General features: G+C 37.2%; 1 protein-coding gene across 3 annotated transcripts in view; it reads left to right on the top strand.

Annotated features, from left to right (window-relative positions):
• The window catches only part of RAB30 (RAB30, member RAS oncogene family), an 80,711-nt gene extending 76,166 nt beyond the window's left edge, over positions 1–4,545 (top strand). For all 3 annotated transcript variants that reach the window (XM_029956595.1, XM_029956593.1, XM_029956594.1), the window contains exon 5: positions 1,579–4,545. In XM_029956595.1, coding sequence (XP_029812455.1) covers positions 1,579–1,829 — 251 coding nt within the window. In that variant the 3' untranslated portion in view covers positions 1,830–4,545. The remainder of the gene's footprint in view (positions 1–1,578) is intronic.
• The last annotated feature ends 12,145 nt before the right edge of the window (positions 4,546–16,690 follow it).

Raw genomic sequence — 16,690 nt, 5'->3', positions numbered from 1 at the left:
TGCCAGGTAACACAGTTGACATGTCACTTTTGTCAGGTTTCCAGGAGAACAAAGGTAGATAAAATCTATCATGAATTATTCACAATGATCTTGCATTTATAACTCAAGACTGTACAAATTTTACTTAACCTCATTAATTTTTTTTAATGTCTTTTATTTATTTTTGAGAGACAGAGAGAGACAGCTTGAGCAGGGGAGGGTCAGAGAGGGAGGGAGACACAGAATCTGAAGCAGGCTCCAGGCTCTGAGCTAGCTGTCAGCACAGAGCCTGACATGGGGTTTGACCCCACAAACTGTGAGATCATGACCTGAGCCGAAGCCGGATGCTTGACCGACTGAGCCACCCAGGCGCCCCTAATCTTTTTTTAAATAAAAAAATTTTTTTTCAATGTTATTTTTGAGAGACAGAGTGTGAGCAGGGGAGGGGCAGAGAGAGAGGGAGACACAGAATCTGAAGCAGGCTCCAGGCTCTCTGAGCTGTCAGCACAGAGCCTGATGTTGGGCTCAGACTCACAAACTGAGATTATGACCTGAGCCAAAATTGGATTCTTAACTGACTGAGCCATCAAGGCACCCCTTAACCTCATTAATCTTATATCTCTTCTTCCTTTCTCCCATGCCCCAAGTCACAGGATTATGACACCAACACAATTATTTATTTGCTTTGTCCTCTAATACCCATATTGCAGACTCAGAATAACAATATTCACACTACCACCGACCCGACAATTACTCCAAGAGCTCAAGACTTTTTTCTTGAATTCTTTTTGTTCTTAGGGCATATACTGCTGAGGATGCATGGTTAAAATACCAGATCTTAAGCTCACTTGGAATAGTTCCTCTCTGTGTGGTTATACCATTTCATGATAAACAAGTTCATTTGTTTCATATTGCTTTCCATTCTTAGGGATTGCTTTTTAAATTTAATTTTGTATTAATCATATAGTTAATAATTGTACAATTATGTGAAACATTTCTAAGATTCTGAAGTCAAATCTATTAGGCAAAATGTCTTTAGAGCCGTCTAGTTTCTATCCTTCCCTATCTCCCCAACCTCGTTCCTTTCATGGGTAACCATGGCCTTTAAAATTAAAATGTTGGCTTATTCTAACCCCCAAAAAATAAATCTGTAAATAAGTCTGTAAGTTTGCCCTTATGTATTTTTTTCATCCCTTTTGCTTTAGCAGCTGTATATTATGTACCTTGTTTCTACTTAGCAAAAAGCAGAACAGTATAACAGGTATATGCTTGACACGGTATCCTAGTATCTTTCATTCCATGGCAGTATAGACAGATATTCCTTACTGCTTTTTACAGTGGCAAATAACTGCATTGTGTTTGTGCTATACTTCATCAAGCCAGCGGCCAGCTGATGGTCATTTGCGTTGTTTCCAGTTCTTTGCCATTTCAGATGACATTGATATTTCCAAATAAACATTCCAGTAATCACAGCCACATTTGCTCTGCTTTACTTGCCCATCTGTCTGATTTGACTTCAGATATGAAATTGCATTTTGATGCTTCTGAGCCTGTAAAAAGTCAAGTGATGTTTCTGTCTTTGATTTATCCCTGTTCCAGGCAATAAGATTGATCTGGCTGAAAGGAGAGAGGTCTCCCAGCAGAGAGCTGAGGAATTCTCAGAAGCTCAGGACATGTATTACCTGGAGACCTCAGCCAAGGAATCGGATAACGTGGAGAAACTATTCCTTGACTTAGCATGCCGCCTCATCAGTGAAGCCAGGCAGAACACACTTGTAAACAATGTCTCCTCGCCCTTACCTGGAGAAGGGAAAAGCATCAGCTATTTGACTTGTTGTAATTTCAACTGAAGGCTGACGCGAGGAGAAGCGAAAGGAATCAGCAGCTGCCCTGAAGGGCCCCGGATTGCTGGGCAGATCTGGTGATGACTGTGGCTCCCGCTCTTAGACCTTCTGACTCCTGTGGGATCCAGAGCTTACACAGCATGGCAGGCCAAAGGCTTTGTCCGCAGGCCAGCATTAGCAGAACACATAACAGTTTCATCCTTTCGCGGTCAGGAGTTGGAGCAAGGAGAAAACTGCACTAGGCGCTCCGTGGTCTGCAGAGCATGTTGCTTTTGTTCTTTTAAAAAAGCAAGTAAAAGCGCATTCCTGAACACAGTCCAGGGGGAAATGCACTGTAGGGACCCCTCCTGCACGTCAGCGGGTGCATGTGGGGGCTGTTCTTTAGGGCTTCTGGAGGCCCTGGTTTTCTTGTCTACCAGATAAACCAAAACTGGGAAGGCCAAGTACTATCTCTGTGGTGCGTGTTGACGACTCCTCGGAGTCTTTGAAAAGTGTTATTTCTCTTGTCCACAGGCACTTTCAAGAACTTTGGGATGTAAAAATGAAATGAAACCTTTACCCATGACCAACAGTAACAATCACATTGGTTTAATAATATATACAAGCTCCATTACTCCTTTTGGTGCTAATGATTCTGCTCTTTCACAGACCAAACATTTTAGTACATTGATGTCCTTACATGTATTACATTGAAATAAAAAAATAATAATAAGGGAAGTCCATGAATCAGCACTCTTTCTCAAAGTCTCCTTACTACCTTTTCTAGGGTGGATTTGTTGGAAAATAAAATATTTTTCCTTTCATGTTCTTTCCCCTCTAAATCTCTACCATTTTTTTCTATTCTCCCATTTTTCCTGCCCTTTAAGTAAATGAAAACACCAGAAAAATGTAAAAAAAAAAATGGTTGATGATATTCTAATAAAAAAAGACTATCTCTAAGACATTGTGAGTAGTATGAGAAAACAGACCAGATCTGACCAAGATACTGTGGATTAATGGACTGCAATGCAGAGTTCTAAGCAGAGCACAGTCCCTGATAGCAGGTGATACCTTTTACTCCCTGGTACTATCCATCTTGGACAGACCAAGGCTTAGAATTTTGTACATGTTTTTAGTATGATAAGTGACAATAGCAGCAGATGAAAAGTCTCATGAACCATTTTTGTATCTTCAAGAACCTTAGAAATACTCTGCTTGTGGAAGCAGGTGGAGCTGTTCTTTGTCACCTTCCTGTAGTGATGTTGCTCTCAGACTCACAACCATACATTCTTTCTTCTTTCTTTTTCTTTGCCTTTCTTTCCTGGAATCCTCCTCCTTTCCACTTTTCTTCTCTCTTTATATGCATGTGTTACTGCAAATCTCCAATTTAAATGGAGGTGTATATGCCTTTACTTAGCTGATTTTAAAACAAGACTCAAAATGGAAGATGTGCTGCTGAATATGTGTTACTGATTTCTTTAGTGCCATACTTTGATGCCTTCCAATTTGTTCACTGGTATAAATGCAAATTGGGGAAATAATTAAACCTGTATGCCGTCAGATGTTTCTGTAGCTTGCTGCTTGGCATCACTGAGGGCTGAGTAATGGGGTACGGATATGATATGCAGTTCTGCCGTTGTCGATGGTGGCCATCTCGGTCCTGATTGTTGATATTTGAAAGCTCTTTAATTTTAAAGAAATGAGGCACGTAGAGACATGGTATTGGTAAAGCATTTCCAGCATTTCTCTAGCAGATTTCAGAGTGACTTATCTTTTGTATAGAGGTTATACATATTGTTTTAAAGAGGTTGATAACTTTTGGTTGGCTTTACTGTGTTTGTCCTGATCCTCTGGGCGAGAGAAAAAGATCTCATAAGTTTGAATTGCTTTTATTTTGACTCTGTTTCTACAGGAAGGAAGAATCATTTTAATAAACACCAACCAAAATCATTGATAATTATTGCTTTTCCCTCCCCATTTCTCCACTAAACCAGCAATAATAAAAGTAGCCAGAAAACAAGCTGATCGAAGTGGGCAGAACTTCTCTTTTTAAACTGTGAGCAAGCGTTCCTAAGTTTAGATTTCTTGTCATTCATTTATGGCAAAAAATCTAATTAATATCCCACATCATGACCCAACCTTATCTCCATGGCAGCAAGTGTGTTGAAACTAAAGCTGCTTTGTGAACTTAGATAGGATTTTGTTAGACTGGACAAATTTGGTCATAAAACAACAGCTTCTAGGGCTCCTCTTGCATCTGAAATTGTAATTCCTTAGGGCTCAGCATCCTCTCTCCACCCTTGGCCATACTCATAAGGGGATTAGAAAGCCCTGCTCTTGGCCCCTTCCTTCCCTGTTACTCCTCCCAGCCTTTCCGTAGCTCACGGTCACCCATCCATGGCCCATAAGTGGGGATACATGAGCTCCATGCCCCCAACCCTAGTTGTGTGAATTCCAGATTAGGCCTTATGGACACTTGTTCACGGACACATTTCATGTTTGAGAACACTCCCTGACAGTACTATAGGTGCTCAATAAAAGTTGAATGAAGACTTAGTGCCAAGTGGAGCTTTGCCAGTGAAATAGAAATTTCTCAAATAGAACTTGAGAAAGGATACTAATGAAATGTGGTTATCTTAACCTAGACCAAGTCCTAAACTTACTGTTTTGCTTACTAGTTATTATTGCCATGGCAGTGTTTGCCACGATGAGCCTTCTTAAATAAAAATGAATTCTTACTTAATGGTGGATGAAAGAGAGTTGCTTTCTCATAATTCAGTTTGGCTTGGTTTGCCTCACACTACCAGAGTCCATGTCCACTTCCATTTTTATTGTAATCCTTTTCTTCTTTTAATAAAGTTACATGGAAAAATTTTTTTTCAATTTCCAGTGAAAACACATCACATTAATGTTATGGAGTCAGGTTTGGGAGAATCTGAAATGTAAAAGTTTTCTGACATTAATGATATTTCTTTATGGCTTTCTATAGACCGTATCCTCAAAGGATTTTGTGTTTCTTCCTTTACCTATACAAGGCCTTTTATTTCTTTATATGCTTTTATTATTTCTAATGTATTAACATTTAATGCTGATTATGCAGGGCCAGGCATCCTTTCTGTTGATTAGATTAGGTCATTAGCTCTCTTGGCCTTTCTTTTTCCCTGTCTTTTCTAGTCATTTCATGTTACCATCTCTTCCTGAGTAAGGCAGTGAGAATATAACTAGAAATGAAAGTCAAATGGATTGATTTGACAATATGTCAATATCTGAAAGAAACATGAAAACCACTGGCCAAAATAATACATCTGAGTTAGGATTATTTATTTTAAGCAATTTAGATTTTTTGGAAAGGAGAGGCAGTACTTAACAGAGGACTTGATTCTCTTCACAAATATACACCTTTGGAGGATACTGGTGACTTCCAAGGTTAGGTCCGTGATTTGCCTCATTCCCCTTCTTGGCTATTCCATAAGGCTTCCAGATTAAGCATCAAATTTCAGTTAATGAATCATTCTGAATAGATACCAGTTGCAAGTGATTTTGATTTGCTCTTCTGACTAAAGTGAAAACATCTTTTTAAATAAACCAAGCCACATGAGGAAGATACCATCTTGTAACCAGAAAAAAACTTTCATTCCCCTCCCCCACCCCCCACATATCAAACCAATAGCTTTAAAGATAGACCTTTGCTATTTCTTAATCCTGCAGAACTTGGTACCTTTCATAGCTTTTAGTACTTTAGGGAATACTGCTCTATTAGCTACTGGAAGAGCTCTTCTAGGGATTGCCCTTTGTTTTCTCTAGAATTCTTTGTTTAACTGCAATGTGTTCCTTATTCTCCTCAACCATGGTCCCGAAAGATGTGTTTTAATGCAACTATAATACTTTTGAGACTTAACTAGAAATTCAAAAACAGTAAAAAGACATGTTTATCTTATTATTCAGACAAACAGTACTCCACATAAGCAATCTGGTTGGACACTACCTTTGGGATAAGAGGAGGATGTGCTTTTTTTCTTCTTTTCAAATTTCATTTCTGTCCCACAAGCATATTTGTGTTTAAAAGGAAAGTTATCTTCCCTTACATTTGTCACACTATGTACAAAGCATATTGAATTAGGAAATTATCATCCCTTCAAACACCTAATTAATATAGTGATATTAGAACAAGAGAGATGATGCTTCATGTTTCCTAAGTCTATTTATTACATTGGGATGCTACAATCATTTCTGGGAGCTATAGAGTGAAATTAAAAACAAATTAAGGCATAACAAACATAGTGAAAGGATTTAAAACTTAAGACATTTGAAGAAAATTTGAAGGCTTTTTGGAGATTTAGCCTGGAAAAGAGAGAGGAATACAGTTAGTGAATTAGAGCAACACTCTGGTTCAAAGGGATAGAATGAGGCTCACTGATTAAGAGCCATAGGGCCACAGATTTGGGCTCTGTGTCAGGGAGAACTTTCTCAAGAAGATTGTTCGCCCTGAAAGGCACTGCCTTCGGTAATAGTATCTGTCAAGCAGAGGCTAGAGAAGCACTTGGCAAAGATGATGTGGAAAGGATCTCAGCATTGCTGGAGATTGGACTAGATGACTTACAATTCTATGTTCTAGCACTTTGCCTTTCATATCACATTCAGTTAAGTATCTGTTGACCCACAGCTAGTGATTTTTTTTTTAAGGCTTTGCTGTTCTGCCAGTCCTGGAAGGAGGTTGGTTACATGTTGTTAGGCTAAAAGACTGGCTTGCCATTGTGCCCTAGGCTGGGATTGCTTTGTTAGTCCATTCACTGATGTCCACTTGAAATCACAAAATGGTTTTTGCATTAAAAAGAAGAAATTAGGAAAATTATGTTTTTGTCACTTGCCAAACATAGGCCATGCTCAGTTTAGTGAATAACTGGTATCCAGGATTTCAGGCCAGTCCTTTTAAAAGCAGAACAGAATCTTCAAATAAAGAGCCCATAAACATACCAATATGAAGTTTTGCAGCTTCCGTTAGAGATGGACACGTATGTTACTGGCATAAAGCAGACCCTAAGATCTGTTTTGGCAAAAATTTCAGATGACATTTGGTTAGTTGGTTTGATTCTCTTGAAAAAGCAATGATTTGCAAATTATTTTAGTTTAATAGAACTAAGGTCAAATTACTTCATGTAGAACAAGTAACAAAACATGGGTTTTCAAAAATCAGAGATAACCATAAGCAACATTTCCTAATAAAGCCCATGACCAAATGATTCCACCTGCAAAATAACTTGCATCCCTGTTGGGTTCATAGATGGCTTTTCATTAGTCTTTATAAAGTCATTGGTCTCGCATCAGTATGGTAAGAAACACATGAGTTTGGGCGAGACTTTCTTTGACTCCTTTGAATAAGAGGTCAGAGCACAAAAGCTAGCTACCTCTTTGACTTACTGAGGAACATGAGACAAATTTTTACTTTCCTACTGAATTAGAGCAGAATTTTTAGAGATGGTATGTTCTAGTTCCTGATGGGTTCTTTGGTGGGTTATCACTCCAGAGACTGACATAGAGAGGTGTGTAGAAAGGGAACACCAGGTTAGGTATGAGGAGTTCTAGTATTGCAATGAATTAGCTGTAATAACTTTATGCAAAGCACAATCTCTTGAGCATCAGTTTCTTCATCTATGAGAAAATACTAATAATCCTGACTGATAACACCTGTCAGGATTATTGTAAAAATTAGATAAGATAAATTGAAAGTTAGGACAATGCTCAGTAAATAGTAAGCACTCAAATATTCTTTTCTCCTTGATTAAGGGCAGACTTAGATGGTCTGATAGAAGTATAAATCCTTAAGGGAAAACAGAGAACCCTTTTCATCTTCAAAGAAAAGAGCATCATTTCTGAAAGGGCATTAAAAGGAAGTCACTTATTTGATCTATCTTTCTGCCTTTGGGCATTACTGTTACCCAAGAGTCTCTTTCTTTACACACTTCAGGAAAGGTATTCTCTCTCTTTCCCAACAGGCATTTCCAGGGTTGCAAACTCCTCATAATCAGGAAATTTAATTTTATTACTGAAATACCTCACAGTGCAATTTGAACCTCTTTCTTCTTGATCCTATTCTCTGTGGGAAGAAAAATGGGTTGATCCTATCTTCTTTTTAAGGGACTGTGTTTTGCCATGCATTATTGCCCTTTGCCTCATTTTTTTCTTTAATGACAGCCAGAAAAAGCTCATTAAGGTGATAATCATTATTCCCTTGGGGAATGTCAGGTTAAGTTTTTATACCCTTAGTTTATTAGTATCAGATTTAGATCATAATCTTACTATTGATTAACTCTTCAATTATCCATGTAGTTTTCTTCCTTATATACTTGATACAAAGTGCGTTTCTGAAGAATTATTCTGTTTGTGTGGCTCTTATTTCCTCCTCTTGGTAAAAATGGAGTTATGAATCCTAGCTTGTCATCTACTTTTAGAATTTAATTTCATAGATGACATATTTGGTGGACAGAATTACCAACGCCCAAATTTAGCAGGGTTTCTTTCCCTTTCTACACGTGCAGTGTATTCTGAAATAAAAATTGGAATATCAAATGCCTAATAAAGCAAAAATTCAGGTATAGAATAATAAAAGATAAGAATCTGGTCTGTTAAGATAATTTATCACTAGTTGGTTAAATGGTCCGCAGCTTTGTTTAAATTACACAGTTATGCCTGGATTAAATAACAATAGCAAAACTTGACAAGCCCTCTGAAAAACAGCTGCTAAACATATTGCTTTCTGGAATGTAATTACTAGGAGTATTCTGTTGTCCTATACAATTGCAGAATGCTAGTGGAACTTTCTTGTAGGCTGTTTGACAATGAATGTCAATTGATTTATTAAAACATTTTTTTAATCCTCTTATCCCTTTAAGGCATGTTGGGGCTTTCATGTTCCTTTGTTGAAAATTTCAAATGACTGGAATGCTAGCTTCTAATTTCTGCTCGCTGAAGTGTCCTCTAGACATACCAGATGGTAGGAGCTCCTTTGATGATATGTAACAGAGCTACATAAATGTATTTATGTAAATACACTTACATAAATATGTGAGTAAAGTTGCTGTTTTCAGCAACACACACACACACACACACACCACATACACACCTCCAAAACAAGTCTGCTTAAAATTTCAAATAATAAAGGATTAAGAAGAGATTTTTTATCATCTAAAGGGAAAAAGTTGTGCCCCATATATATTGTTACGTATACTTTAATGCATGACTTTTAGTATAGGGATGAAATAAAATGCAAAATATATCATTATGGAGGTCTTCTCAGCAGCTAGGTAAAATATTTAGAGAAGCTGTTTTACGAAGACTTAGAGAACCCTTGATTTCCCCTCTTTTCCTATCTTTTTCCATTAAACATGGATCTTTAACATACACATAGTTTTAAGAAACATGTTAATTATCAAATATTATGAACTCAGCTATTAATATTTGGCTGTTGGTTTTAATCGTAGGCTCTCAGTAATATCTGAATATACCAGTATATAAAATCTAACCATCTGCTTCAATACAGGCATAATACTTGATTTTAAATGTTAATATGCAGATAACAGTACACTGTATTGTCCTATGTGTTCATGTATTTGTTTGTTTAATAAAAAGTCTGTTAGAAATATAAGCCCATAATGACCTGAGTGCACTTAGCTGAAAACATTCTGTAGAAAGGTGATTATATGAGAACTTCAATTAGCATTAAAAAGAGAGGATGGGGAACAGGAATGTGAACAAAAAATTTTTTTAATGAAGTTGCATCCCTCTTTTTAAAATTAAGATATAATCCACACACGATCCATGCGTTTATTTAAAGTGTTCAATTTGGTGTGTTTTAGTATTTTCACAAAGTTGTACAACATTCACCACTATCTAACTCTGGAATACTTTCATCATCCCAAATGAAACTCTGTACTCATTAGCAACCAATATTTTCCCCCATACCTCCTGCCCCTCCCAGCATTTGGTAGCTACTAATCTACTTTCTGTTTCTATGGATTTGCCTATCTTGAGCATTTCATATAAATATAATTATACAAGATGTGGGGTTTTGTGTCTGACTTCTTTCACTTAACGTAATGTTTTCAAATTTCATGTTGTAGCATGAATCAGTACATTCTTTTTATGGCTAAATAATATTCCTTTGTATGTATATTCCACAATTTATTTGTCCATTCATCAGTTGATGAGCATTTGGGTTGTTTCCATTTTGGGGATATTATAAATAATGCTAATGCTGCTATGAACATTTGTGTACAAGTTTTCTGTGTGGGTATATATTTTCACATCTCTCTTAAAATTTAGTCTAGCAAATCAAGTCATTTGTGTTCCCTTAAGCAGAACTTCTTAAAAATCCCACTTGGAGATGCAACTTATAATCTTAGGTCAATTTGTCGATTAGGAGATCCCTGAATAATGGCTAACTTCCCAATATGTCCATAGGAATCTTTCTGTGAGCCTATCATTTATATAGGATAATCAACTTCATGAAGGCTGTTTCAGTCTTGTAGAAATTGAGTTGTCATCACATAGAGAATTTCTAAAGCTCTCTGCATTGTTTTAAGGGATAGCTACAAACCATGTTGGAGAGGAGTACTCATTCAATCTTCTAGGATTCAACGAAGGAGCACTTTTAATATACAATTTCCTTTACATACTGACTGTCTTTAAAGTTTGGATTTTCTTTAAAAAAAAGATTGTCAAATTGCCAAACCACCTGACTGTCCATTATGGCTTAAGTTTTTATTATTAATAATTCATACTGAGAGTAAAAGTATAAAGAATGTATTTTGTGTGCAAAGGATGAATGTATTAATAACTTTTTATTTGTATAAATTTTTTAAAAGATGAATGGAAATTGCTTTCTCATGTACTTGTATATAAATAAACATTTCCTGTTGCCCATACGTGGAGTATAATATGCCATCAAAGCATGTAAAAGCAATTAAGCGTTTTAAGTATACCAGTGTCTTTGAGCATGATGTGGAAAGTGCTCTGTATTTGGGCACCTGAGTTTGTTTATTCTCTAACTGGCTAACCTTGGACAAATTATTTAACATCTTGCACCATAGATTGTTCCTCTGTAAAATAAGGGACTAGATTAAGTAATCTTTAAGTCCTTCAACTTATACTAAATAAGACTATTCTCCTATATTCAGGATATGAAAGTTATATGCTAATTGTTTCTAGTAGTGAGAAAGATGCTTTATCAGACGGTATACTGGAAAAACTATTACACTGAGAATCAGGAGACATAAATTCTAGTTGAAGGTCTGCCATTGATGAGCTGTGTGACTTTGGACTAATCATTTCATTTCAAGTCTTGATTTTCTCAACTAAATATACACTAGATTTGGTATCTTTAAGGTCCCTTCCATCTAAAACACACTATATGGTTCTGTATTCTTTAGACATATAACTTAAGATCTTATCCTTCACAATTAGGAATGAAACTACATACTCATCATTAGAAAGGCATTCATTCATTCACCCATTCATTTGTCACAATTTACGAGCATATGTTTTAGGGCAGGTGCAGGAATCTCTCCCCCACCTCTAATGCAAGAGTCTTGGATTTGTTCTTTTTTTTTTTTTTCTTGAAATTCATCCGCTCTCCAATCCTTTCCTCTTATTCTCTGCATTGAGAAATGCACTTGAGAAATCAGTGTCTTAGATTATGAGTGACTATCGTGGGTCATGGAACACACTAGAGTTAACAGGATAAAAGAATCAAACCTTTGGGCTCCCTGACATGGTGTTCTTTAGTTACTAGATCACAGGCAATATGATTATTTGACATTATCCTTTAGCGTTTATAAAGTATTGGGCTTTATAAAATCACTATAATTTTGTTATTGTCTAATTATAGCTTTTCTACAGTTGATACGAGACTTATTTTTGCTATTTTAGCACCTTCATTAAAAGGATGTGTTTTGTTGAATTTCTCTTCTGAATTTATACATGCTGTGGTTTTAAGTGTTCTATTATGAATATTAATTTGCACCACATAAAATTTTTGTAGGTCAAAACCAGTAAGATAATTTCTTATTCTAATATGACCTAGTATGCTGTAAGCTGCAAAGACTGAGACGCAAATACCACTAGCCAGTGGAGAAACTGTTTCTTAGGTGTTTTCATTCTGTGTTGCTTTTTTTCCCACTGTGGGAGTTTGGACAAGTTATTTCAGTTAAATGGGATAAATTAAAAACTTGAATTTTTAAATGCTTATGCATGTACAAATAATTACAGATCATTGGAAGAAAAGTACAAATGTGGCTTATTCCCCAAATATCTAACGTTTAGATCACTGTGCTTCTCATTTGGGCAATGTAATGCTTCGGATACACACTTTCTTGGTAAAGTGGAAATCAGTGTTTTAAAAAACTTTGAGGATAACTATCCTCAGTTGACTCAATTATTTCACATCTGCTAACCAGCAGACTATACCTCATATAAGCTATCTATATACCCCAAAACACATCTGCAGCTGAGAGATGAAACTGGGAGCTATGTTTAAACCACAGTCATGTGCCTGTGCTTTTGCCCAGGTGCTCACCTCTGAATATTTCAAAAACTAAAATATCTTATTTCCATTTCTTGCAGGAAACCACATGTTAGTAACATTAAGACATCCTATCTAAATTTCCATGCCTGGAATTTACTCAGGATTCCTAAAGAATAGTTATATTTTCACATTTAGATAAAAATAAGCTTGAAGAAACAGGCTGGTCTTTTTGACTTTGATCTTAGGGATGAAACCACAAGAACGAACAACTGTATGTGGCCTAACATTCTACAAAGTTTATTGATGTTCACATTCACATTTAATCCTCATTGTAACCTTATGAAGTGCTTTCAGAAAATACACAAGTTTTGATGGAAGACAAAGATTAAGACATGCTTTGAACACGGAAAGTATTCCAAACAAAAGGAAATGAAGAGTACAAAGGCTTTAGGTCAAGGTATCTTTATTACTTTAAGTCAGTTAGACTTTTTAAATCTTGCTTTCCTCATTATATAATGAGGATCTCAATGCTGGCCTTCAATTATTTCTCAAGCACTGTGGTGTGCCAAGAATTGCTCTAATCACTGAAACTATCGCAGTGAACAAAATATAAAAACTTACTTTAATGAAAGTTATAGCACGGGAGGAATAGAAAAGAAATACATAGTAATGTTAGGTGGTGATAATTACTGTGAAGAAAATAAATCTATATATAAAAAAAAGAAGGGCCAATAATAGATCACTGGCAGGCACCATCTTTGTTAAAAGGCAGGCAAATAAAAAGGCAAACACCTAAGGGGAGATGATCAGACAATACTTCGGAGACTTGAGTGTGCTGGGATCCTGCTCCAGCACCCATGCTTCAGGCTGACTGGTACTTTAGAGTGCCTTCAAGATTTTCTAAGATCTCTAGTTACTGGGATCCGGTCTGGATCCTGTCCCACATGGGATCTGGTTGCTGGAAGTACATCACTTGAAATTTTCTAAGTTTCACTTTGGCGCCTGGGTTAAGTACCATTTCTCCTCTTTGAGGCACTCTCCAACTCTAACTCATGCTGGGTGTGCAGCAAATGCCCAAAGGAGCTCTGGGTCTTGCACCTATGGAATTGCCCTGGGTCTGAAGAAATCATGCCTTCATGACAGTATGTGATTGGGCTGCAAGAATGGTGCTTTGTTTAGATGACTCTCCTACTGGGCAAATTGAAGGTTCCAGGCTACCAGTGTCACCACAGACCCGTGGGACTGGGTTGTGTGTGTGGGCTCGTGTGTTGGCTCTCACAGTTTTGTGTTTTAACTATGGTGCTGCCTCTGGTCTGTAGACCCCAGGCTTGCAAGGGCAGTGGCAGTTCTTTACCATTTGCCTCCTGCCATTGGCACTAGGGAGGTCGCCCTACCCCTTTGCAAGCTTTGCACTTTGTGCTGGGCCCTTCTCATCTGAGGCCTTTTTTTTTTTTTAAAAATGTCTTTTATTTTTTGAGAGACAGAGAGAGACAGTACAAGTAGGGGAGGGTCAGTGAGAGAGGGAGATACAGAATCTGAAGCAAGCTCCAGGCTCTGAGCTAGCTGTCAGCACAGAGCCTGACGTGAGGCTCGAACCCACCAACTGTGAGATCATGACCTGAGCCGAAACCGAACGCTTAACCGACTGAGCCACCCAGGCGCCGCTCATCTGAGGCCTTTTAAGACTATTGCTCCACAATGCCAATTGTCCCTTCTAATCAATGTCCTTTTGTTTCAATTTATGTTGACATTGTGCTGTCCAGGTTTGGACTTAAGCCATGCCGATGGAGAAAATGGACATTCCTTGTACTAATGAAACCCTTCTTCCTGTTCTATCTCTGGTGCCTCTTGTCTATTCTTTCTGGGTGTGGCCAGAGATCACAGGCTAGGAATGCAATAATTACAGCCTCAAAAGTTCGAGAAGACATAGTGGGAATGTGTTTTATATTTATGCTATAGAAGTCCAAATGGGAAATATAATAGGACCAGAAAATGAAATTTTATTCATTTTCCTGCATATTCTGGGTTAAGATTTGCATTTTTGGTAATCAGTGAAGCACAGCAACTTTTGGTAGAGTCACTGGAAGCCAGTATTCAGGGGCACAATGGATGCAGCACCCTAAGTAATGATGTAATGAGCATTAGATAGGTGGTATTAGGGAATACTAGAGGAAAGATCCATGTAGTTCAAAACAAACAGGCTCTTAAGACTCCGCATATTGTGATTAACTGCACTACCATTCTTTTATTGCAGTGGGGAGATAGATTATAAAGAATTTTATGGGCACTGATTGAACAATAAACCTGTACTTTTTCTCTATTCAATATTCTAAATCTTTATTGACAAACCACTCTACCTTATGTGGGTCCATGAATTTCACAAAACATTTTAAAATCAAATTGTTTATAGGTAGGAACCCTGCCAAAAAAGATCTGCCTTGGAGGCAGCTCTAGTCAAAGAGGAGCAGCAACTAGGCAAACCAGAAACCCTGAGAATGGTAACTTGGAAAAGGGGGAAGTGCAAAGAGATCACATAAAATAAGAAATGACAAGTCTGGGGCACCTGGGTGGCTCTGCTGGTTGAGCATCTGACACCTGCTTTGGGATTCTCTCTTATAAAAGACAAATCCCTTGGATTTGGGAGACAGACTGCAGCAGGTTGAACAGTGAATGGTGTGAAAGTTGACGGTGACTTTTTTTTTTTTTTTTAAGAAGCCCGGCTATGAACAAGAGTACTTAGCAGGGAGGTAGCAAGGACTATTATATAGAATATCAAAAAGAATAATGAGATCTGGTACAATAGTGAGATCTGGTAGGCAACAACTGAACTGAGCAATCTAATTTAGCATCACCAATAGACAGCTCGACATTGTCTCTTAAGTGATTCACTATGAAGTACACAACATGACCCATGAAATGCCTTTGCCAAAATCCTGAATCTAATCAAGTCTTGAGGCTTTTTATTTATTTTTTACAGGAAATACTGGGGGACAGAGAAACAAGGTACTGATACTAGAAAGAAGCAAACATACAACTCAAAAATGTGGGATGTTCTACAAAACAATGGTCTAATTTCTTCAGAGCCAATGTGGTGAAAAATAAGAGGTAAAGTTCTAGAAAAAAAGACGATAAACATAATGAAACACCATGAATGAAACCTAATGAAACCCTGGTTAAACATCAATAATTATAATTCAGGACAAGTAGAAAAGTTTGAATATGGGCTGAATATTAGGTAATATTTGGACAATTGCTGTTATTTTTCTTTGGCATGATAATGATATTGCAATTCTGCAGAAGAAAAAGACTTTAAGGAAACTCAGGTTGAAGTATTTGGGAGTAGAATGTCCTACCTGAAGCTTGTCTTCAAATGGTTCAGCAAAAACAACTATATGTATCCACAGAGATACAGTAAAAGCAAATACACATAAACAAAAGGCAAAATCTTAAAAAAAATGATTGAACTATCCTCTCAACTTGCTATATTTATAGATTTTCAAAATGAAAGTTGGGTTGGGGGAGAGCCAAAAAGTATTGAGAATGGCAATGATGGGTATAATAATCAATAGCCCAAATACAAAGTTTAGCACTAAACAGAAGGTATGTGTCATTTTCTGGATTAAAGAAACTGTGGATGAGCACAGATACAAAGTGGGTAGCTATGGGTGTGGGAAGTTGAGGGAGTACCCAGTGATCTCAATCCACTCCATGATGTAGGAGGCGAAGAGAGTAGTGTAGTTTGGAGGTATTAAGAGTGAAGATTTGGAACAGCCACTGTGACAATAGCAAAGGAAGCTGACCAGACATATGTAAAAGATTTCACAGCGTGCAGCTGAGGTGCTGCTATGGAGTCTAGAAACTACTCATTTCTGCTCCTCAAGCTCTTCGAGCTTATCTCCTATTACAGGACTTAGCAGATGCTTACCAATTGTTTATTTTACTAGACCATGAGCTTCTTGAGGGAACAGGCTTTTCTTTTTTCAGTTCCTAGCACCTAGCCCAGGGCCTGGTATATAGTGATGATTCAATCAATATTAAATGAAATAATGACAGTTTCACATTTAACTCTAAATAGAAGTTTTTATTGACCTTTCTTATCCCCAGCCCATAGATGTTGCTTGGTTAAATTAAATTAATTCTGTACCACACTCCTATAGCAACATAAATATTTTAGTATCCATTAAAAACTTCTATCATTGCATTTACTGCATTGTCCTGAAATTGTGTTATACGCCTTACCCAGCAGACTAAAATCTTTTGAGATTACTGATCTGGTAGCTTTGTATCACAAACTAAGCACAGTAGTTAGCCCTAACGCATAGCAGGCATTTTCTGAGATGAGCAGACCAATGAACACTTAGGTTTTGGT

The sequence above is a fragment of the Suricata suricatta genome, chromosome 11 (genome assembly GCF_006229205.1).
Source record: "Suricata suricatta isolate VVHF042 chromosome 11, meerkat_22Aug2017_6uvM2_HiC, whole genome shotgun sequence".
Classification (NCBI taxonomy): domain Eukaryota; kingdom Metazoa; phylum Chordata; class Mammalia; order Carnivora; family Herpestidae; genus Suricata; species Suricata suricatta.
The sequence above is the reverse complement of the archived record's forward strand: the minus strand, read 5'-3'. Positions and strand labels throughout refer to the sequence as shown.